This window comes from Oculina patagonica, chromosome 2 (genome assembly GCF_052425735.1).
Source record: "Oculina patagonica isolate OP01 chromosome 2, crgOcupat, whole genome shotgun sequence".
Lineage (NCBI taxonomy): Eukaryota > Metazoa > Cnidaria > Anthozoa > Scleractinia > Oculinidae > Oculina > Oculina patagonica.
Genome location: NC_135759.1, coordinates 3,305,338 through 3,328,947, shown reverse-complemented (window position 1 = coordinate 3,328,947; position 23,610 = coordinate 3,305,338). Strand labels below are relative to the sequence as shown.

Below are 23,610 nucleotides of genomic sequence, written 5' to 3'. Positions count from 1 at the left end.
CTTAACTGGAACCTATGGACTTAGAACTGAACACAACGTACATTTTTTCTTTCTTTTAAATTTTTCACGCACGTTTGCGCCTTTTCGCCGGAATGGATAGAGGTCTGGTAACGAGGCAATGACTTACTCTTTTCCAGTCTCCTAGAGCTCTCTTGAGATCAAAAATGGCGACGAAACGGGAAATGTTTTCCGGAGATACATGACCTCTTTACTTAACGTTATTTTACATCCTTTTTGCCAGCATCCAAGTCATGAAAGAAAAATGGTTGTGATTTCAAATCACTCAGGTGGTTTCACTGGAGGAATCTTATCTTTTTCTAGAAGAAGCGGCGATCAATATCTAAATGGAACGTTTGAAAGTGCTACTGTTCACTTTACGCTCCTTGACTTTCAACTCTGTAACTTCACGGGCTGCTGTAGTTGACACCATATTTGAACCTGTATTCTGGATAGTTGATCACTTTGTTAGAATCCTTGGACCGGTGAGTAAGTCATATTCTGACAAAAGTTACCTACAGATCGACATTTGAAACGAAATAATTTGACCGTGCACAGCCTACATATGGGAAGAAGATGGGGGAGAGGGTGGGGGGGGGGGGGGGGGGGGGGGGAGGTGGCTTTCAATGCTAGTTTGATTGTTTTTTATTCTCATCATCACTTATCTGCTTGGCAATGTTTTGTGTGGTTCCAGAAAGTGTCTATACCCCCTCCCCCCAAAGAAGGGATTAAAAATTCCTGGGGGTGGTAGGGGTCTGTGTTGGCAGTCTCTGGACTGCCAACACAGTATAATGGCCGTATGAGACCTTGATGGCGACAAATATTGGTATCCTTTCCTAAAAACCTTAAACTGAGACCAAAATCTGTAATTTACACCATAAATTTAAGCAAGCAGATGAGCATCCTCATCTCTTTCATATGAGATCGAGAGTCTACACCCCCAGGGGGGTACTCAGGATCTCAAGTGATCGCAGAAGGGGCAAAAATCAAGACCCCCCAAAAATACCTTGGGCTTCCAACATACCCAAAAACATCCCTCCACTTCAAACAAAAAATAGTTGCCAAATTTTCCTACCCATAAAAATTCTTGGAAGGAAAATTTCAAACTCAAAAAATCCTTTAATCATCCCTGTCACATAAAATCCCAAGTAGGGGGGGGGGGCGGGGTCGGGTCCAAGGGCCCGCAAGGGGGGTCCGCAAGGCGAGAGTTGACTGTAGTCCCCTCCCACCACACTCACCCGGCACTTTACCTTTTTTTCATGTGCTCCAATTTAAGTGCTGTCTCTCAGTGTTCATTTGTATGTTTCAGGCTTTTGTTCTTCTGGTGATTGGCCTGACAACTTCTGTGGTGGTGATTTATTATTCTTTTCTGTTGCCTGTTATACTGGAGTACAGTACGCCATGGATTGTGTTTCATCTTGTAACAGCTCATTGGCTTCTGATCAATATCATCTTCCATTATTTCAAAGTTGTCTTTACATCTCCAGGAAGAGCTCCTCAGGTAATTTAGATTTAAAAAAATATATATCATCTCCAAAGCCCCAGATATTGGATCTCTGCATTGCTACACTGTAAATAATAATTATTATCCAATCGAACATTCGGCAATCAAATCCAATCAAACACCAATCGTTCGATTGGGTTTGGTAATCGAACATAATCGAATTCGCAATAAAATTTGGTCAATTGAACAAAATCGAACGTTTAATTAACGAACAGTCGACAAACAACCAAAATCGAATGTTCGATAACCGAACATTCCACAATCGAACTCAATCGAAGGTTCGATTACCGAACTCCTGTTTGTCTATAATGCAGACATTTTGTAGGGTGCACTGTCCCCCCTAGTTAGTCCCATGTGATTTAATTATCAACTCAGACGGATTCCAAATAAAATAAAATCAGATTGAGTTTGATTGCGTTGATTGTGTTCGATTGATTCAAAAATTGAACTCACACCAGAATAGATGTTGGATTTTGTGTGATTACCGAACCCAATTGATTGATTGGTGGTCGATTGGGTTCGATTGATTTTTGGTTCGATTTTGTTCAATTTGATATGCCAGGCCTTAATTCTACAGAAGGCACCAAAATGATATTAGATAATGTGCGAACTCAACTACATTTGACTTTAATAGATTTTTAGATGGTGGATGATGCCCCCCTCCCTCGACCCCAAATAAGTCAGGGCTAGGGCTCCCACCTTAGGCTCTGCACTGACTATAATGATTGAATTATTGAGTGGGAAAATTTATTTTGAGCTCTGGATCTGTGATCAGATTAACAAGGCTCCACTGTATGTTAGTCAAGAGGTATCTTTAGTCTTAAGTCTTCATTGGGCCTAGTGCCCCATCTTGCTGGAACTGCCATAGCCATAGCTGGTTTCTTTAGCATTAAGCGACTAGAAGTATTTCTTCTCCCCCCTGGATGAGATGTTAGTCTATTGTAGGGTTACTGCCAGGGCTTAATCTGGAGTTCAGCACACTAACTGTTAGGCCACCACGTCATTACAAGTATAAAACTATCTGTCTAAATCAAATTTTTGGCCTAGTACAATATTTAATAATCTACTGTAAAGCAAGTACCATACATATAACATGAGTATAAGATGCCTATTTAACATAATTTTTATTAAATCAACTTTAAATTTAATAATCTGAAAAAAAAATTTTTACTTGCAGCAGGATACAAATTTAGATGACTTGAAAAGTGGGAAATATCACCTTTGTAAGAAATGTAAGTGTGAGCTTTCTTTGCTCTGCAATACAATTTTGTTTTCCCAAATTTACCCATGGATAGACATCATCCCATCAGGAATCAGGAAGTGTGCAAAATTAATTTTAATCTTCTGACTCTTTCAATTGATTTCAGGCATTCAAATTAAACCTCCAAGAGCTCACCATTGCTCAATATGTAAAAGGTGAGGCATAACTCTGTTCACAAAAGTACTGCATTTTCAAAATATACGTAAATTAAAGACTTGCTTCCAAGGACACATTTGCTTTTAAAATATTTGTATTATAATAATTATATTGTACTTTCATTTTAAAGGTGTGTTTTAAAGATGGATCATCACTGTCGTATCCTTTAAAAATAATCTTACATAAAAAATTAAATTTTAGTCTTGACTGTAAAAAGTTTGTACACCATACATGTAGGCTCAGTATTTTAAAAATACTGAGCCTATGATTAAAGAACATGTACCGTACATGTACATACAATGTATGTGTCAATGTTTTTGATTTTTGTAACCAGTGAAAGACAGACTAGTAGACATGTGTACTAGGCTATGAGAAAGAGATAGTTACATGGATCAATCATTTGTTATTATTTTATTAATATTTTGTACATACTGTAGTGAGCAAGGTCTTATAATTTATAAATAATTTTTCAATTCTCATGCCATTATTAATTAGCATGAACAAAATCTTAATATTTACAGTGCGGCTACTGTAACCGGGGTCACCCAGACAAAGTTATCCAATCACAAAGCAGAACTGAAACAAAAGATTTCTACATTTTTAGCTTCAGCCAATGAAATGTCGAGTACAGAACAAAGAAATTTCAACTTCTTCGTTCGTCACGAAAACAGATCGATACAAACTTTGGCCGTATGGCGGCGCTGAATTTTCAATTAATTTCAATTGCATCCGTTTTGAACTTGAGTGGTTGTGACAGCAACATTTGGAAGGTAAATATTAGCGATGTTTATGTAAGAGAAGTTCGAAACTGTGTAAAAACGGGGAAAGAAACGACCGTATCGTCTGTGTCAATGGTGCGTGGCGGAGATCGCTCGTGACAATTTCGAGTTTTCTCTACGGCATCAACTGCAAACAACGAAGCACGTACATGTATTACCAGCGTGATTAATTTTAGTTTTCTGCGATGTCCGATCGTTGAGTTCCACCGAAAGCGTATCGGCCGTATACATCCGAAGGCAATTTAGCTAGCTTGAATAAACACGCAAAAACATAAGCTTCACCAGTGAACAAATTGAAATTTTATTTTTATTTACTCAAACGACAAAAAAATGTTGGCATCGCAACTTTCACTGGTACGTTATACAGCGCAGAATGTCTTCCTTTGCTAGCATCACGTGTATTTATTTTCCAAATGGTACAGCTACCAAAACTCCAGTTGATGCCGTAGAGAAAACTTGAAATTGTCACCAGCGAACTCCGCCACGCACCATTGACACAGACGATACGGTCGTTTCTTTCCCCGTTTTTACACAGTTTCAAACTTCTCTTACATAAACATCGCTAATATTTACCTTCCAAATGTTGCTGTCACAACCACTCAAGTTCAAAACGGATGCAATTGAAATTAATTGAAAATTCAGCGCCGCCATACAGCCAAAGTTTGTATCGATCAGTTTTCGTGATGAACGAAGAAGTTGAAATTTCTTTGTTCTGTACTCGACATTTCATTGGCTGAAGCTAACTTTGTCTGGGTGACCCCGGTTACAGTAGCCGCACTGTAATAACAAGAGCTCTTAGAGCTTACAACTGCGCTGGTCTCGTGAGCACTTTAGGGGAGCCATGTGGGGTGAACAAAAATGCACCCCCCCCCCCTCCCCTTATCCCCTTTACATGCGTCGAACACTGTTGCGACTGACAAACAAGATGGTAGGAAAACACTTTGCGTGACATTTCATGGTTGACTAGTTCCATCCGAAATTAAACATTTTTCTTATATGCTAATGGTGGCCAAATTTAATTCCCACGATCCTGATCCGTGAAACAAAAAAATCTTTTAAATCAGCATCCAGTGTTGTCTTGAATTACCGTTTAAAGATTGAATAACCAGCTCCGAAAATGGAATATTGGAGTAAATAAGAAAATCAAATTTGAGAAGAACACTAGACCTGTGTTTTGCTGAATGGAAATTCCCTGGGGAATTAATTTATCAATGACGTAACCCTTGCAAGTCAGGGCATGCTTGTCTCAGTGGTTTTCCATCAGATTTCAGAAATCCTATAGATGACACAGTTCCAAAAATAAATAACGCTAAAAAGTCGAATAATTCACACTTAACATGCTAAGTTTAGACCAGAGGATTTGGTTAGTTTCCGTTTGTAGCAGATTTAAACCATTTCAGAGCATTGCGTGATTCTTGCCGATCAGTGCCTTGTGAAAGTAAAAATTTGTTAACGCCAGCACATTCCAGGACACAAACGTAATGTAAATAAATGTAAATTCTTGCCCGCTAAAGCGTATTTATTTAAAGCGTGAAATTTTAGTATTTTCTTTGATTCAAACGCCTCAAAATACTTCACACTGAATTTTGTAAGTAAAGATTAATGGGATTCGCAAAGATTTGAAAGGTAGCTGATAATAGCTTTGAAAAACTACGTGACTCGAGGTCTAGCCGATCGAAAGTAAAACTTGTCATGTCAGCACATTCTTTTACACCAACGTAATGGTATTTATTCACAGATTCTGGCCCGCTGAAATATATTTTTCTTTCGACGCATGAAAATTTAGAATTTCCTTTGAATAAAACGCTTCAAAATCGAATATTTCACACTAAACATTCTTTGTAAAGACAAAAAATAAGAAAATGTTTCCATTTGTTACTGATTTGTAGCTTCTAAACATCGCGTGACATGAGCCTGACCGAGTGGAGGTTTGGTACAGGTCACCGACAAAACGAAAAATAATAATAAACCCCGTGCAGAGCAAGAACTGCGCAGCGCAGTTAATAAATTAGAAAGTACATACATGTATGTACCAATTTGAATGTTTTTAGCGATGAAAAGAGTTTGATCACTTTTTATGACACTATTCTTCCTACTGCCTATCATATCATGCTAAAATTAACCATTATATTTATTTTTTGTTAATTTTTTTTTATTTTTAATATGTTGTCAAATGAATATTATAGTTTCCTTGACCGTATTTGATAGCATGGATAAATAACTGCGTTGGTCATTTCAATCACAGATATTTTATATCATTCTGTATATTTATGTGTCTTGGTACAATTTACGTCACTGTTAGCTCCAGAGACATCTTCATTAAACACTTTCTTCATGACTGGGTAAGATCACAAAAATCTTCATTCAAGTTTTTTTTTTAATTTGTCTTGTGCTATCTCGGGAAGAACATTAATGTTCTAACACAAATATTTGTCAGTCACTGACTATTATCAAACGTTATAAACAACGTTTGTTTGAAAATCTTATAAAGACGTTTCGGCCCAGATTCTTTGGCCTTCCTCGGTTTTGAAAAAAGCCAACGGCTTACAACGATTACATTATGCGCATGTGAGAGTGTCTCACAGAACACGCGTGACATGACGAAAGCATGCGATCGCTGCACGAGACTTTAAATGTCACACTAGCGATTTGTAAAATGTGCAGGAATGTCGGGAATGTGCGGGTGAACCAGTACATGTCGGTATTTTAACCATTATAATGACAGTGACAGCTGCAGTAATTGACTGAGTGTACAATTCTATCAGACTTCTCAGAAATGTTTCATTATTTCATTTCTTTTTTTAATTATTTTTCTTCAATTAGAATTATCCATCGCAGCCAAGCTCTAATAGTACCAATGGACAAAATGCTTCGCTATTAGCCTCAAAATTAAAAGTGAGTGGATGGCAGGTAAGCTACATGTACACTGTACATTCCTTTAATAAAATGAAAACACATACCTTGAGTTCAAGAATGGTTTATTTTATGTGAGTAATCAGGGTTGTCAAAATAAGCCGGCAACCGGCGCATTTCACCAGCTATTCTGAATATTGTGCCGGCTACTTCGAATGCTAGTAGGTCAGTTGTAAACATGATATTGGAGAAAGTGGGACTTATAATTGATAGAATTGCTTTGGCTTTGCGTCCTGGACCCTCAACAGGCGCACTGCCCCTGTACCTCGCTGTGGGGCTTGTTCAGTCCCAAAAAAAATGCCCAGACCCCCCGCATGATGGGGGGCCTCTGGCCCCCTGGTGCCGTCTACTATCAAACTATCTCCTGCTACTTCAAATCATTTTGACAACCCTGAGTAATATTCTTTTCTGAGTGATCAAACACAATGAATTACAGTTCTAACAGGGCACATAGTATGACAATCAGTTTGAATTAGGGACTGTTGGATGCATTATGTACTAGTATCACAATGCTAGTTACCTTCATTTGCAGGACTGCAGATCAGACAATCCTGGTTCACGCTGCTTGTCAATTGCAAACTTCCCTAGCTGTAGGCAGGATTTTGCATGGGTGGGTGTGAGGGCCAGAGGCATATTAAAGCATCAAGAGGGGTTTCTGGGGTATCCTCCCCACATTACCTGCATTCCAAGAGTCATTTTAACCCTCACTCCCGGATTAAGTGGCCCCTGGGAGGTGGGGTAGTAGATACATTTGTACAATGCACCCTTCATCCTTCTCCCTACAGCCCTACTATCTTGTACTTCCATCTGTTGCATTCCAGCATAAATTTTATTACTAACAACATTAATTTTTATAATAATTTGTTTCAGCTACATGTGAGAAATTCCCACCATAGAGAAGACAGTGCTTCAGAGTCCGAACACAATAGTGTTATCTATGTTGTCATGTTGTGCTCTGCTGTTACGCTGGCTTTAGGGGTACTGACTGGCTGGCACTGTAAATTGATTAGCAGTGGAGAGACGTCAATTGAATGGCATGTTAACAAGGAAGATGCTAAGAAATTTAAGAAACAAGGTTTGGTAAGAAGAAGAGAGTTTTACATGATTGTGTAAATTAAAGCTGTCTGGTAAACAGTTTGGGATTGATAGCTCTAACCTTTAACTGATCCTTTTTATGTCACTTTGAATGTGTATAATTTCAACTTGGTTTTTAGCTTGGGCACATCGCATAACATAAAATCCATGCTGTCCACCTTTACAAGTGGTTTACCCAGCCCTGATCAGACAAACCATTGGCAGGCCTAGGTTGCACCACATAGATTGCTCTGATGTCAAGCCTGGCAATCTGCTGCCAGTGAAATTAAAATAATTTGTGAAAATGAGAATTATTCAGAAACATTTTATTAAATTTGTAATTTTTATTTCAGGTTTTTAGAAATCCTTATAACTTTGGCATTTGGAATAACTGGAGAATAATTCTTGGACTGGCTGAAGGAAGGTAAGCTGACAAATCAGCTAGGTCAGGAGCAAGTGTCATAATGGATAGTAAGACTGTGGAGAGGTGCTAAAAAAGGTTGTTTCTCACCTCTCACTCTCCATGGGGGTGTGAGGCTCCTGCGCTTTGCATGAGGGGATCCCAAACATTCAGTGCTTCGTGCCTTGCAAGAAGCAAGATAATTGTGCTGTTCATTATAATTTTTATCACAGACATTAATTATTTTTTTTTTTTACACTCAGAAGCTTAGAATTCAGTATTAAAGGTCAATCACCTGTACATGGTGAATTTCAGCCTGTGTAACTGGACTGTGATTTCAACCCAACATCTGAAATGAATCCTCTTGATATGAAATTGGGTATTACATGGAGAAAGCACTGCCTGGGCTAAAAATCCCAGGGCTCCCGGTTTTAGAAACCAGCCAACTAGGATATTCAGCCCAGTCAAACAGGCTGAAAAGGGGTGGAAAAGCTCAATCATGTAAATGGAATGGAATTTCAAATTGGGCTGAAAAGTGAACTTGGGCAGTGCATGGGCAATTGTCAGCTTGGGCTGAAAGTTATCAGACAGCAGGCTGAAAATCACCATGTAATCTGCCCATTTGAGGATGTTAATCAGGGTTTTTAGGCATGTCTGTTCTCTTGTATACAATACCGTAAACTTCTGGTTATAAGCCCCCCCCCCCCCCCCCCCTCCCCCCCGGTTATAGGCCCATTTACCTGGAAACAAAAAAAATACATCCGATTATAAGCCCCCCCCCCCCCCGGATATAAGCCCCCCTCTACCGGATGACAGTACTGAACAGGACTAAATGTTGCTTTATTATGCGTTTTTAACTTAAAAACGTATTTCAGTCAACACTCCCGTGACACTTTTCGAAACGATTTTTTCATTCCGCTTATAAGCCCCTCCGCTTATAGGCCCACCCAAAACCCCTTACGAAGTTGTATAAGCCCAGGGCTTATAACCGGAATTCTACGGTATACCACTTGTAGTCACCCAACAACAGTACTTACAGACTCTGTTGAATTTTTTTTCTTCAGGTCGTGGTTACGCATTCTTTTCCCTTCAGTGCACCCCCCTTATGGAGATGGACTCACGTGGCCTCCTCCACCCAAAAAGAAAAAATCCACATATAGGAAGTTACATGTTGTGTGAAATTACACAATACAAGGAGCTACTGTACTACCAAGTTAACAACATTGTTGTTTTGACATTCAAATGCTACTAACTGGCCAAAATTTGTAGAACTTGCTTGGGACCTCCTGGCCTTGCCCAGAGTAGTTGCATTGTAATAATTATAGGGAAAGAAAATCAATTTCCTTTGTTTGACTGTGGCAGCTAGACTTATTTATTCTAATGTACTTTATAAATCAGCGTAAGTATTAATATTTTTATATGAAAATAATTATATCAAATGAAATAACGTTTGCCTATATGATGTACTGAAGCTCTTTTAGGTTTACATATTAATGTATTATTAATATTATATTATATTTAGATACTAAAGAGTATTGCTCAGCAATTTTACCTGAAGGTGAATTTCTACTATCTTTAGTATACAAGTCATGTAGTTTTCTCAACATTTCATTTGCCATGGTTCATGTGTCAAGATCAGCTATCGATACTCAAACTTACCTAAGCCAAGCATTCAGAAATTAATGATTGTTGTCAAACATCCTTAAATTATAAGAAACACAAGTCAAAGCCCCTGTCAAGGGTTCATAGCTCATTATTTGAATTTCTCCCCAATTGCATAATGTCTGGTTTGGTTATTATTCCAAGTACAGCTATCAGTAGTACTGGAATAATGAAAACCCAGGGGGGTACTCCGGGATCCAAGTGACGGGGATGTGTGAAGAATTTTTTGGGGGTTGAAATGTTCGATTCCGGGATTTTTTGGGTAGGAGAATTTGGCAGGTATTTTTTTGGGTGACTTGATTTAAATAGGGAATTTTTTTGGGTATTAAAATCAAACTAAAGTGCCTTGGCGTGGCCTTGGCAATTTAGGGGTAATTTGACTAGGGATTTTTTTGGGTAATGTCGGGAGACTTAGGGATTTTTTGGGGTCCTGAGTTTTGCCTCCATTCGATCATCCCCGTCACTTTGATCCCGGAGTACCCCCCCCCCCTGGGAATGACAATATCAGATGTATGCCCTGTAATATTTTCACGTGTGGAATTTGAGGATTTTACAAGTCTGGTGGAGTAGCATGTTGAAGGCGTTAAAACTAAATGTACTGGAAACTTTCAAAATGCCGTGCATCATTAGGGTCACGCAGATTAAAACCAAAAAGCATGTGAGGACTTTTTAAGGGCAGAAATTAATTTTTGAATACCGTTCATACTACACAGTAAGACCATACATAATACAGTCCACAGTAAAATTTATAAATTAACTATTGGTGGGTTGAACTTCAGTCAGGTTAAAATCTTGAACCCAGTTCAAACTAAAACCCATTTCTCTGGAATTGGGTTATGCAGTTAGTAATTTACAATAACTTATTTAGGCTGTTTAATTGAATTCTTGCTTTCTGGAATGATAGGTACAGTTAGACATACCCCACTTATTCAAACTTATTTAGAATATTCCGTTATTTTGAGCTGTAAAACCCATTTCCCTTGGATTTACCCTTCAGTCATTCTGCTATTTTGAACTCCTCTATTTCTAACTATTTTTTTGTTTTCCTTGACGGTTTGAAATGGCGGGCTCAACTGTACAGTATTTATATTTTATAATGTTTAAGATAGTGGTATTCCATTGTAGGTCATTTATAAATTACACTGATATAATAATACGCATCTGTCCACCAAAGTCCGTAAAATGATATTTAGCACACTATAAAGGTTGATAAAATGGTGATATTAATAGTTTTTTAATGATCAAAATAATATGCTGATAAGAATTTTACTTATCAGTTGCTGTATTAGGGAGAATAATTTATTGTGAAATTTATTTTTTTAAAAATATCAAGTTAAATTAATAATTGATAATATGCTATTAATAAACTCAAAAATGGACTGTGAGCCTGACTAAACAGAAAAATAACCGAGGGAAGTAGTCTTTGTTTTAGAAGACAGTTGGCTTAATAGTACTTACATAAGTATAGGTTTTAGAATGCTATCTTTTTAGAGTGTCTTCTAAAACAATTGAACTAACCCCCTTCATTGTTTTCTATGAGCATACAGTACATGGAAGTCTTCATTGACTATTCCCTACAAACATAAACAATTGATTGTGAATTTCTAATAAAATTACAGTCCTCGCTACATGAAACATTTTGTTTTGAAATGAATTACACATGTAATGTTATGGAACATTTATAAGGCAGTGATGGAAAGTACTCATTAACTGAAACAAACTCCTTTTGGAAAATAACTCTTAGTTTTTTGGACATAATTTATACTCTATGAAACATAGAGTTCAAAGATAAAGTACAATTTAATGATAAAAAAGGTTTTTATTCCAAAAGTTTTACTGGAACGTTATTTTTCTTTATACCTGTAACTTTCATTAACAACACTTTTGAGCAAATAAACAATGACATTTGTTCTGTTCCTGCATACATTTACATTAACATTGCATTTTTTTAATTTACCAAACAAAATATTAATAAATAATTTAAAAAAAATGGTGTATATTTTTGTAAATTATTACTAAGACAAATGCAGTGAAAATTCTTTTGGCACACAACACAATCAATTTTGAGGTGAAACTTCAAGCTATCAATTATTACATTTTAATTAGCTTTTTTGTGAAAGTTGCATTTTTTAAATGTCTTGATTAATAACTCTTTTCACCATCTCTAAAGCCATTTCCCCATTATCAGAGGGCACCATATGGCCTGCCTTCATGATATAATAAAGCTCCAAATTCTTATAAGCCTTGTAAAATGCCGCTGTGTTTCTGTCCTTCAGACCTGAAGGTGCATACAGTGGAACACGGTTGGTGTTCTTAAAATCTGGTAATCCATCCCAATCAAGCTTTGCGATCCATTTCTCTGCCCCGAGAGTGTCGCAAATCATGTCCAACTGGCCTTGATAAACGACAACTTTCAAGCCGTATTTCAAAAGCTTGCTGACATCATCTATTACTGGCTTCATGAAATCTACTGACTGGTATGTGAACACATCTCCCGACTGCCCACCCCAAGTGACGTTTGGCGGTATAATACCCAGCTTCTCTCTGATTGGCCCATTCATGAGCTTTGTCAGAGGATCAGTATACAGGCGACCCACATGACGAGCGTACAACCGATCCAGAATGTCGCTCCCTAGTGATGTTTGTAACTTAGGAAATGGTGGAGCATTGTGTAAGAGTATGTTATAAACATCAACATTGTCTGTTGTCTTTGCGATAACTGCCTCAGTTTCGTCCCAGAGTTCAGTGGCCTTGTTGTATTGTCCCTTAGCAACAGCGTCAGCAGTAGCTTGAGCGGCTTGATTGACCAGTTCTAGATCTTTTCCATCTAGCTGTGATACAGCATAAAGATATGGTCCCCAGGTCAACACGGAATCCACTGGTGAAATCCATGAATCACCCAGGGCCACTCCTCTGAAATTGCATTTGATACTTCCACTTTGAATCGCTTGATACAGAGCCACTCCAAAGGCTGATGTCATTTTGCCGCCATAGGACTCGCAGAAGATGTAAAATGGAATCTGTTGAAAAACTGGCTGCTTGTCCAGAAAAGCTTTGAAAAGAGTAACAAGATCATCTGCTATGCCTGTAAAAAATAATCACGATCACCAGATGAGATTTTTAATCTAAACATTTCCGGGGGCGGGCCCCCCCCCCCCCCCCCCCCCATCTTAAAATATTTCAGTTAAAACAAGCTGCAGCAGTATGTATGATGCGTTTGGTTATTAAATGTTAAGTATTAATTTTACTGTATTTATAGAAACTAAAAATACAGTATTTCCAGTATGAAAGAAATGAAAGGTTGTGGATAACGTTGGATAACTTGTAAAGGTTTGGAAGAACTCAAAGCAGGGTAACAACTCGACTGATTTTACAAACAACTACAGCAACATTTTTTCTTTGGGGGGGGGGGAGGGGAAGCTAATGTCTATCGTACAAAAATTGTTCAGTCTCAGTTATTTTTGTAACATTTTTTTTTATTGAATCAGGTTTCTATTACTAAAGGACAAACTTGCTCCTTCTATTCTGGGTCCCCCTTATAAAAGCAAATGCGGCATGAAACCAAGGCTCGAAAGGAACTAATGGTTTCAGCCCCCTCGGGGCTGAAACCATTCACGCGATCAAAAAACTGAAACAAACATTTTTGGTTCGAAACATTTTTTTTTCCTAGCCCCAGCACTGCAATCAAAGAAAAAAAAAAATTCAACTCGTTTAGTTTAGTATGGCAAAACCCCAAAAGGAGCGATAAATGGTTTTATTCCCCACGTGACAAAAATAGATACATAGTCTGGTGAAAGTCACGCGATCAAACACTGAAACGAACATTTTTTTTTAGTTCGAAACATTTTCTTCCAAGCCCCACCGCCTGCGCTCAAAGAAAATCCCATTAATAAACTCGTTATTGCCCAAATATTATATGGCTTCATAAGAAAATCAATGAAAGGAAGATAATACAGCTACTAAATTGTAAACAAAAAATATAAATGTATAAATAATGCGTCTTACCGGTTACATTTGAAGTAAAGGCACTCTTGTCTGTTACATAACTGTAGCCAGCACCTACGGGGTTATCGACGAATAGAACATTAGCAGCTTGTAGCCAGGTCGTGTTACGAGGCTTGAGCTCCACTGTGAGAGGACCAAGCTCTTCAAAATTTCCGAAACCCGTAGAAGAACCGCCCGGACCTCCTTGTAGCCACATGACCAAGGGCTTGTTTACGCGCTCTGAGGGATCGCTCGTCTTTGCTCCATAAAGCCACCAAAACATGAACGCATTTTCTCGCACTTTCACGTAATTCCAATCTTCGGATGGTATTTGTGGAAACGACGGCTTAGCAGAAGAAAGCGCGCTTAGAGCGAAAAACAGCGAAACAAAAAGAACTGCGTGAAGAATACGACCGTCCGCCATGTTTGCGATCGCAAAATAATCTTGTGACTTGTTACCATGCCCCACGCTTTAGTCAAGTGGAAAAATTTGCATTGCAAGCAAAACGCGGACCACCTAGCAAGTTTTTCGAAAAAAATAAAATTTTGATAATCTGGCTACCCTGGTCTTACTTCTTTTTGGTAAAAGCCTAACTTAAAGCTGCGATGAAAGTTGGAATTTATCTTTGGAACCAGAGAATGTTCGGAAAATAAGCACGCATTCTTTTCCCGAACGCACTCGATCTCGAGAGATCGACAGAAAACTGCCGGCTCTAGCGACTGTCCAAAAGAGCGGAAAAGTCAGGTTCTTTCTCTTATTTGATTTACATAAAGAAGGGAAAAAATAAAACTACATATATTAAGCGGAAAAAGATGAGGTCTAGTAAGCAGGGAGGGAGTGCAGGAATCGAACCCGCAGAAAGCCAACAGGTAACCCTTCCAATCCGGACCTCACTTTAGCTCTACTGACGAAAAAAGTATTTATGTTGTTCTAGGCGTACGTTTTCTCACTTGTGGGTGAGTTATTTGAATCAGCCTTTTTCATCAATTTTGCAAAACGCATGCGTCTTGAACGGACAATAAATATAGCGTTCAGAAAACTTACAAGCCATCATGAACCATTAATAAATCACTGTACCTCCTTTCCTCAAAAAGAATATTTACATGGGTTTAGAATGTTTTGTTTTTTCAAGCTTGCTCATTGCAAGTAAGAAAACAAAATTTATTTTAACTAATTAAGAAACAAAAAAGAGAAATAAAACATTGTTCATCCAAAGAAGACAGAGACAACACACTGCAAATAGTAAGCATGCTAGCCTGAGTGCACAAAGAATAGTTTCAGCTTTTTTTGTGTCATTTTGAATACAACATGCATACATCTTTACAGAATTTAAAAGCCAGCCATAGTGTCTCTTGTTCCAAATCCAAGCTAGAAAGCAGATATGGAAACTGCAAAATGTGCTACAGTTGATAAAACTTGGTTCCGTGCCCTGTATTTACATCTTTGGAATTGTTGTTTGATTTCATTAACTTTTGTCAATTTGTCAGGGACACCAAAGCTTCCACTACATCTCCTTTGTGTTCTCGTAAACTTCTTTCTGCAGCAGCCCTCGGGATTTCCATCTCTTCAACCTGGTGGACACAAAAATTAAAATAAAATAAACTTGTAAAATTGTAGATCTTTTAATTTTGTTTTTGCCAAACTTTGTATTGCCTCTTTCAGCTTTGGTGCTCCTTGATTTATTTTACACAGAGTCAGAGTAAGTAAAGTGGTTGGATAATACTGCAGTTTTAATCGCCACAAAAATCACTATCCAATTTTTTAAAATTAAAACAAAAAATCATCCATGCTATCCACTAGCCTTTGAGCGAAGTTTTTGTGGTTCATCAAGCAAACTTTTTTCACCAGGGAAGAGGAGAGATTGTGTGACAAGCCAAAAGAATTTCTGTGTATGAGGCTATCTATCCACTTGATCATGATTTACCTGGTGGATAGTACTAATTTGCAGAGCTGCAAATAATTTGTTTCACTTGAAAGGACATACATCCTACTAAGACACCATCTTGGTCGGACAGAACAAAATATTATTGTGGTCGGACAGATTTTTATTCATCATTGCCGTAAAATTGTCCAGCATAATGTCTGACCACACTTGGGATTTCCTCGCACATGAGCAAATTTTGGTCAGCCAATGTCTGATGACTGACTGTTATTTGCAGCCCTGTAGTGGTATCCATCCTTTTAAGGGTGTAGTGGTCCTACTGAATCAGCTCCCTAACTAAACCAAATGTTCAATTTTTATTCAGTATTATAGTAGACTGCAAACAGTCTCTTCCTAGCATGCGACATAAAAACATGAATCACGTCCACTATTAGTACTAAAAGCTCTATTTTATGGAAGCCACACTTACTATTAGATCAACATCTTCCTTTTTTATGACAACCTTTGCAAGCTCTTTTTCTCTAGAAACAGCAAAAGAAAACACAAGGTGCAGTTGACACAGACTTTAGAACTTTTTTTAACAGACCATTCAAGGGCTTTTCAAGGTTCATTTTTCTCAAGGTCACATGGGATGAACTGATGGCTCCAAGTCCAGCATGGCTAGGGCTGACTGTTGAGATTCTTTTGCCTTCAGTATACTGCCATAGTTGGATTACTATAATTGAAGGCACGGCGACAGGAACGACACTGGTGTTTTGGCCATTTTTGAAAGTGCTCAAAAATAGCGGAATATTGGCATAGGAACTTCCTTTTACATGAGAAACATTGTTCTGAAAATTTTTTCGTTGGTTTGTGCTTCATTTTTGAGAAATAAAGCATGCAAAAAACTCAGCATTTAGATGTGCCGCTTTCTTTTGTTGAAGACAAAACACTTAAAATAAAACAGCTTCTAAATTCTGAATTATTAATTTTGCATAATTTTATTTCTCCAAAACGAAGCGCAAACCAGTGAAAAAAACTTCAAAACAATGTTTCTCATGTAAAAGGAAGTTCACATGCAAAAATTCAGCTATTGTTGAGCACTTTCAAAAATGGTCTAAAAACCAAGTGGCATTCTTTCTGCTGTGCCTTCAGTTGCAATACTAAATTGTGATAGTATTGAAACTAGTGTCCTAATAGTGTTGTAATTATTTCTTCGAGATAAGAAGAACCTTATGTCATACATTTGCCCCCCTTCCAGCTACTCTGATGGAGAAAAAATACTGATAAAAACAACTGGAGAAATAATTAAATAGGCCTGGGATAAAATATCTATGCAATTCTTTTGCCTGAGTGCTTGTGACAGTGTGAATTACATCTGGGATGTTTTGCAGTATCGCATACCTTTGTAGCTTGGCAGCTTTCTCTTCAGAATATCTTCCCTCCACTAAACTAATGGCCTGTTAAAGTAATTAAGTTGATAGTCAGTGGAACGTAAAGTTCTGAAAAAAAAAATCATTTCAAATCAAACAGAATTAAACCATCGAATTTAGTGATTCCATCTTCAAAATCAACGCAAAAGAGCACATAACTTACATTTTCTATATCTGTTGTGCTTATTTCTGTCTCTTCTGCATAATCAGTCACTCTTTCGAGATCTGCAGACGTCTGTAAATCGTGCCTCTTTGGCAAAGGTTGTTGTGGAGTTTCCATCGTCCCCGCCATCGTCTCCGCCATCGTCTCCGCCATCTTGAAATGTGCTCTGTCACACGTGTGTGAACAAATTTTACACACTAGGGGAGGGTGTGGGTTACAAAGTTGACCCACATTGTTCGATGGGTATTTTACCCCCAAAAAAGTCTTTTTATTGAGGTTTTGAAAATTAGAAAGCAACAAAAAAGCATGATTACGATGTTTTTAACGGAAGTACAGCTAACGTTTATGTTTAAACACTCTTGACACAATTTAACTCACCTCTCCCTACTTAGAAGGAAACTCTCGTACCTAGATCTCTTTCTTGAACGGATCGTTTCCAGTCGACACTCTTTCGCTGTGAACAAAAATGAAAATGGCCGCTTTGGCTTCCGTCTTTGCTTTCCTGATTTTTCAGCTTTTGTTTCCAACTGCAGAATCAGAACCGCCGATACCAGATGAAACCTGGGATTATGTGGAAGTCAGACAAGGTGCATTCATGTTTTGGTGGCTCTACGGTGCTCAGATGAGTGATCCCACGGAACGTGTTAATAAACCCTTGGTGATGTGGTTGCAGGGAGGCCCGGGTGCTTCCTCGACGGGATTCGGAAATTTCGAAGAGATTGGTCCACTTGACGTAAATCTAGAGCCACGAAACACAACATGGATCAAAGAGGCTAATGTCCTGTTTGTGGATAATCCAGTGGGATGTGGGTACAGCTATGTGGATGACCCAAAAGCTCTCACCACTAATATCTCAGGTATACATGTACTTACATGAAGTTAAGCTTATAGTGAAGAAAATCCTTTGATGTTAAACTGAGCAATGTTTTGTTCGGCTAATTGACTGTTATAAACGATTGTATAAGACAAGAAGAATCTTTACCACATCAAATGCCTGGATTGGGTGGGGGAGGTGCATTTTTGGTTTTGACTGATATGCTCTTTACCCATTATTATAAAGCTAGAGAAAAGGGGGGGGGGGGGGGGGCTGACTCGTCCCCAGTCGTCTTTTATGCGAAAATTGCAAGAAGCAAAGGATGATGGGAAGGAAGAAAGGCGAGAGACGACTGGCAGATCCTGTTTCCAAGATGGCGGATGGATTAATGGCGGTGTTGAGATAAAAATAGGCACTATTAATTTGAATGCTTTCGGGCGCTTTAAAACGCCACAAACTGCTCTTCCACGATATATCTAACAATCGAATATTTTTTATCCATATCACACGGCTAGTATTCGCCCATCACACAACTCGACCCGTACGATTGCCCAACTACAGATCACTACAGTGTAATTAATCTTTCCCGCCGGGGAAATATAGAGACCTCAATAAAACGCTTTCAGTCTAATTGAAATACTGGTAAGAGTCAACAGACTTGCCTACATTTCTTTTTATGGTGAGAAAGTCAAACTCAAACTGAAAAATATTAATGTCTGACGGTTTCCTGCTGAAAGTGTTATAATTTGGGTCAAGGGGTCACGGCTAAACAATTCAAGTGCCGCCGTCAGATTATTCATTTATAAAGCTTGAACTGATCAAAGACGCACTTCTGGCTCTTTTCATATCCCTACAATCATGTTGCAACATATCGTTTAAAGCTTTATTATTAATTTACTCTTTTCATGGAATAAAACACGGGAATAAATGGTCACGGCATTCGCAGCATGATTATGTTCAGTTATGTTGTATTTTTTTAAACTCATGCAGAGAGAATTTTATTGACTCACAAACGATAACACATTGTAATCCAGAATTATAGGGATTCATACCTTGCAATGATTACAAAATGATACTTGTGATTTTTTCTGTCTTTGAATATTCTGCTGGTCTACCATCCAGTCAAGAGAGGATATCTTGATCCAGTAGATGTCAACATAGCGACAATTAGAGCGGTTCAAATCAGCGACAGCGGCAAACGCATACAAGCCGATAAGCACAAAAAGCTACAACTGTTGAAAAAAACTGAGTGATGTTTGAGCCATACAATATATTTCTTCTCGTAAATCAATTGAAGCCGCCTTCTACCGTCCTGAAAACTCCTTGGCCTTTGTTGTGACGGACGCTTGACGCGATCTCAGTGCGATAAAGAAACGCCGTTAAAACTAGCATTCTAGCCGCCAAATACCTCTGAAATTTCGCCTGGTACGACAATTAGGGACCCTCAATGTATCTAGCTAAAAATATATCCGAAAAACGGCCAGTGCACACTTTTCGACTTTTCAACACACTTTTCGACTCACGATCTGCCAGTCGTCTCCTTCGCTTCTTCTCTTCCTTCCCATGATTCCCTCCGTGTTCAGCAGTCGACTCAAGACGGACTCAAAAGACGACTGGGGACGAGTCAGGGGGGGGGGGGGGGGTGGTCAAGCATATTTTAGTGGGCAAACGCCCTCTTGGATGCGAACTCAGGAGAGGCTTAAGGAGAGCTCTCTACTCCGCAGAGGTTCCCGATGGGGCGTTCGTTGTAAAAATCCGCTGAGCAAGGTGAGTGCAGCGCAAAAGATCGAGATCCACTTTGCAGGGAACCTTTGCCATAAGCTTGTCATTTTCTCAAACATCCTTGTCGTTTTCTGGTACATTGATGAATTTCTAAATCCTCGCCAACTTTCGCAGCTTGAAACTTGGCAAAAATCAGCGGAAAGTTTGTTACTTCAAGTAGGGACCGTTATTTCTCCGAAAAGTTTTCATTTTTTCTGAAGAAAAGCAAAAATCTTTGTATCCGAAGTCCCCCCTGAAACTTGTGGGGAGTCCTGTGGGAAGTTTGTTGTTCTATGGAGGTCAAGCGTGAGTTGGGAAAAACTTCAAATAGCTTGACTTCCCAGTGACTCGAGGAGAGATCTGTTGATGGTAGATATACTTCTTGGATTTCTTGTATTTCGTGCTTTTCCTGTTTAATTTCCTACATGTTGCAGTTTAGCTCTCGCCGTTTTATTTCACCTGCACTCTTCTCGTATAGCGGACTCTCCCCACCGAAAACCTCTCTGAGGAGCCTCTGAGGAGGAGAGAGTAAGGAGAGAATTTAAAAGCATCTGTTGTAGTTTAAATTTATCTTGGATTTAATTTTTTTCAAACCAGTTTGATTTTTATTTCCTTTTGTTTCAAATTATCAGTAATGAATAGGAGACAATCAAACCAAACCAAACCAAAATCAAACCAGTTTAAAAAATTTGAAACCAAAGATAAACTTAAACCACAACACATCCAAGTGAATACCGTAGGAATGAGGCTCAATGAATAGTAAGCAGCGGCCCCCTCCCTGACCATGTTTTCTTGTCCCCACCCCCTAGGTTTACAACTCCGAGCCCACATTCAGCAACTGCATGCAAACAAAATTATCCAACACTGGCTCATCAAAAACACCTGCATAACAGGCTAGCCGAGCATAGGCGGTAGAATTGACAGCAGTTATCTGGCAATAACAGGGTCTATTAACACAAATATTTTAATGACATTTAAAAGTAACTCTTGATCATACGCAAATGGTCCTCTACCCACCCCTTGCCCCTCTGGCTTGACAGCTGCATTATCCATCCCCTGTTGAGCTCATCATTATTTATCTGTATTATTCTATGTTAAATATTTCATTATATTGATATTACTTAACATGTCATTTTTATTTCTCCTTTCAGAAATCACAGATGACTTGATTGTCTTCTTCAGAGCCTTTCTGGAAAAGTTTCCAGTTTTCAAGAAGATACCATTTTTTATCGCTGGTGAATCTTATGGAGGCAAAATGATTGCTGCTTTTGGTAGCGCATTACATGACTTAATACATGATGGTAAAATTCAGTGTAAGCTGACTGGAGTAGCTTTAGGAGATTCCTTGATCTCTTTTCAAGACACAGTTCTTTCCTATGGGCCATATCTATTTTCTCTTTCACTCTTGGACGAAAATGGCCTTCAAAAAGTTCAACAGTTAGGCCAGGAAACTGCAAAAGCTACTGAGAAAGGAGATTATAAGACAGCCATGCATTTAACTCAAGAGGGAAACATTCTCATTGCACACTTGACTGACAATGTTGATGTTTATTATGTGTTGCGCCATAACCTACCGGACACTGCCTTGATGCATTCAGTGCCGCAAAACTACAAGAATACTTCTAGGTTGTCTCGTAATCAAATGTTTGCTCAGTATTTGATAAGAAGCCACAGTGATCCGCTCTCAGATCTCATGAATGGACCAATCAGAAACAAGCTTGGAATAATACCAGATAATGTCACATGGGGTGGTCAGTCTAATATGGTTGCAGAAAGTCAACGTGATGATATCCCATCCTCAGTCTTAGCAGATGTTGGCAAGCTTATCAGGGGAGGGGTAAAAGTGGTCGTGTACCAAGGCCAACTCGACATGATTTGCGGCACACTTGGTGCAGAGTACTGGATTAAAAAACTGGACTGGGATGGTTTGCCGCAGTTCTTGAATTCATCCAGAAAGCCCTTGTATACGCCATCAAAGCTGGCAACAAAAGAAACTGGTGCATTTCTTAAAAGCTACAAAAACTTTGAGCTTTATTACATTCTCAATGCTGGCCACATGGTACCTATAGACACTCCCGAAATGGCTTTTGAAATGTTAAAAAATATCCTTAAGTAATAGCCAGAAAAAAGTTACATGCTAGAATGTGGATAATTAACACAAAGAAGGACAAAAAAGCCTATTTTGTGCTATGCGATATCTCAGCCCTTACCCCTCCCCCTCCCCCGCTCTATTTCTCTCAGCATATTCTCCAGTATGAACTGTACAAACTGCTAGGTCACCAATTTCCACTTGAGACCAGGGCTCGTACAGGACATGGAAAACCTGAAAAGTTATGATTTTTTTAAAATTTCATTTTCCATAAAATTTAAGTGTGGGTCTTGCAAAGTCATGAAAAATGATATTGATTGTACAAAATAAATTAGGCAGGTTTTTTTGTAAAGAAAAGGGTAAAAAAAAGTACCCGAAATCAACATAATTTTTAAAAAGTTTCAAGAAAAATGTTCAAATTAAGGTCATGGAAAACATTAAAAAGTCATGGAAAGTCATGGAGTTTCAAAAGATCAAAACTGAGTATGAACCCTGTAAGACATTTTTAGAGACTGGGGATCTTGCCAAGTTCGTCCAATCAGAAGCCATGTTGGATTTTTTGTTGTTGTTCATTTGAGGTGCCATCAAAGGCATTTGCAATTCTATTAATAAAAAGTACATGTAGTGTTATACAATAATTATTGTTATAATCCAAGATAAATGCTGACACACCAAAGCATTTAGATTTACTCAAAAATTTGAAATTAATGTGCTTTAAAATCAACGCGAAATGGAGGAAAAGTTACTCCTGAATAAAGGAAATTAACGTGGAAGAGGAGGTAATTTTTTAAAATGAAGGAAATAAACGCGATTAACACAAGAAAGCACAGTTTGTGCCGACAACAAGAACACATTTTATTTCAACATTGAATGTAGAGCGTTAATTTCCTATAATAAGGTATGTTGCTCCATCTCTTTGTACGCAATGCGGGCCCTTGATATTGGACGGACCAATCAGCAGATTATTTTGAACTCATGCCAGTAACTTTATATTGCTTCTCCTCACAGATAGCAAGTGAGACTTGCAAACGTTTGAGTAAATTGAATGTAGGAAAGAAAATGAAGACCATTAAAGTATTGTGTTATGACATTGAGCAGTTGTTGTATTCACGAAATAGCGATTAAAAAAATGTAATTTATTTACCCACGTGACACGGAAGAGCTCAGGAGCTCGTAAAGACGTGTACGTGCATCCAAGGTCGAATTGGAATTTGGAGTTTTGGTTTTTGATAGTGACAGCCTTACCTGAGCTATCAGACTCAATACCACCTAGCGCGGTGAAAACTCACTCATTGCTCCAGGCGTTTTAAAGAAAGCTCTTTACTGTGTAACTTTCATTTAGCTAGCCTCCTACGCAGACGTTTTTTGGAGAAGAAACGCTTGACGAGCACAAAAAACGCCCGGGGGGGGGGGGGTACTCGACATAATTTCGGGTAGGGAAGTGCGGCCTCTTAAACCCTGACCCTGTTTAAGACACGAACTTCTGATTTCCCTACCCTGTTTAAGACAGAATGCCAATTTTTGATACCCCGTCTAAGACATAAACAAGTACCGCACTGGCTTTATTGTGATCATGAATTAAGCTAAGTATCAATGCCGAAATCAATGTAAGTCAGCAATACGAAAGAATTTGTGAAACTTTGGCTTGTTGCACCTCTGCAGGCATATAAGCCTATCCTGTTTGACATTGGTCCATGCAAAGATATCCCGTTTAAGACAAAAAGAGGTGAAATATATACACCGTTCAAGACAGAAAAG

At 38.5% G+C, this 23,610-nt stretch overlaps 4 protein-coding genes across 7 annotated transcripts; 2 read left to right on the top strand and 2 right to left on the bottom strand.

Annotated features, from left to right (window-relative positions):
- Positions 1-10,234, top strand: LOC144642696 (palmitoyltransferase ZDHHC16B-like). 4 transcript variants are annotated; one of them, XM_078501730.1, is made up of 10 exons: positions 1-482; positions 1,307-1,498; positions 2,682-2,733; positions 2,869-2,917; positions 3,049-3,077; positions 5,906-6,039; positions 6,521-6,592; positions 7,481-7,690; positions 8,038-8,108; positions 9,149-10,234. In XM_078501730.1, exons 1-10 carry the CDS (start codon positions 345-347, stop codon positions 9,261-9,263), a joined length of 1,062 nt encoding a protein of 353 aa, XP_078357856.1. In that variant the 5' UTR covers positions 1-344; the 3' UTR covers positions 9,264-10,234. The 4 variants fall into 4 exon arrangements, with proteins under 4 accessions (XP_078357856.1, XP_078357853.1, XP_078357855.1 ...); XM_078501727.1 differs by having other exon boundaries at positions 3-482; positions 6,521-6,607; XM_078501729.1 differs by having other exon boundaries at positions 4-482; positions 2,679-2,733.
- Positions 10,235-11,545: 1,311 nt separating this feature from the next.
- Positions 11,546-14,677, bottom strand: LOC144642683 (retinoid-inducible serine carboxypeptidase-like). The gene is made up of 2 exons (XM_078501710.1): positions 13,752-14,677; positions 11,546-12,831 (listed from the first exon to the last, which is right to left on the bottom strand). Exons 1-2 carry the CDS (start codon positions 14,152-14,154, stop codon positions 11,876-11,878), a joined length of 1,359 nt encoding a protein of 452 aa, XP_078357836.1. The 5' UTR covers positions 14,155-14,677; the 3' UTR covers positions 11,546-11,875.
- Positions 14,678-14,848: 171 nt separating this feature from the next.
- LOC144642651 (huntingtin-interacting protein K-like) lies at positions 14,849-17,356 on the bottom strand. Its single transcript, XM_078501675.1, has 4 exons — positions 17,189-17,356; positions 16,997-17,052; positions 16,083-16,134; positions 14,849-15,302 (listed from the first exon to the last, which is right to left on the bottom strand). The coding sequence occupies exons 1-4, from the start codon at positions 17,339-17,341 to the stop codon at positions 15,207-15,209; spliced, it is 357 nt and encodes a 118-aa protein (XP_078357801.1). The 5' UTR covers positions 17,342-17,356; the 3' UTR covers positions 14,849-15,206.
- A 270-nt stretch (positions 17,357-17,626) lies between these two features.
- Positions 17,627-22,946, top strand: LOC144642650 (retinoid-inducible serine carboxypeptidase-like). The gene is made up of 2 exons (XM_078501674.1): positions 17,627-18,045; positions 20,915-22,946. Exons 1-2 carry the CDS (start codon positions 17,655-17,657, stop codon positions 21,877-21,879), a joined length of 1,356 nt encoding a protein of 451 aa, XP_078357800.1. The 5' UTR covers positions 17,627-17,654; the 3' UTR covers positions 21,880-22,946.
- Positions 22,947-23,610: the final 664 nt, after the last annotated feature.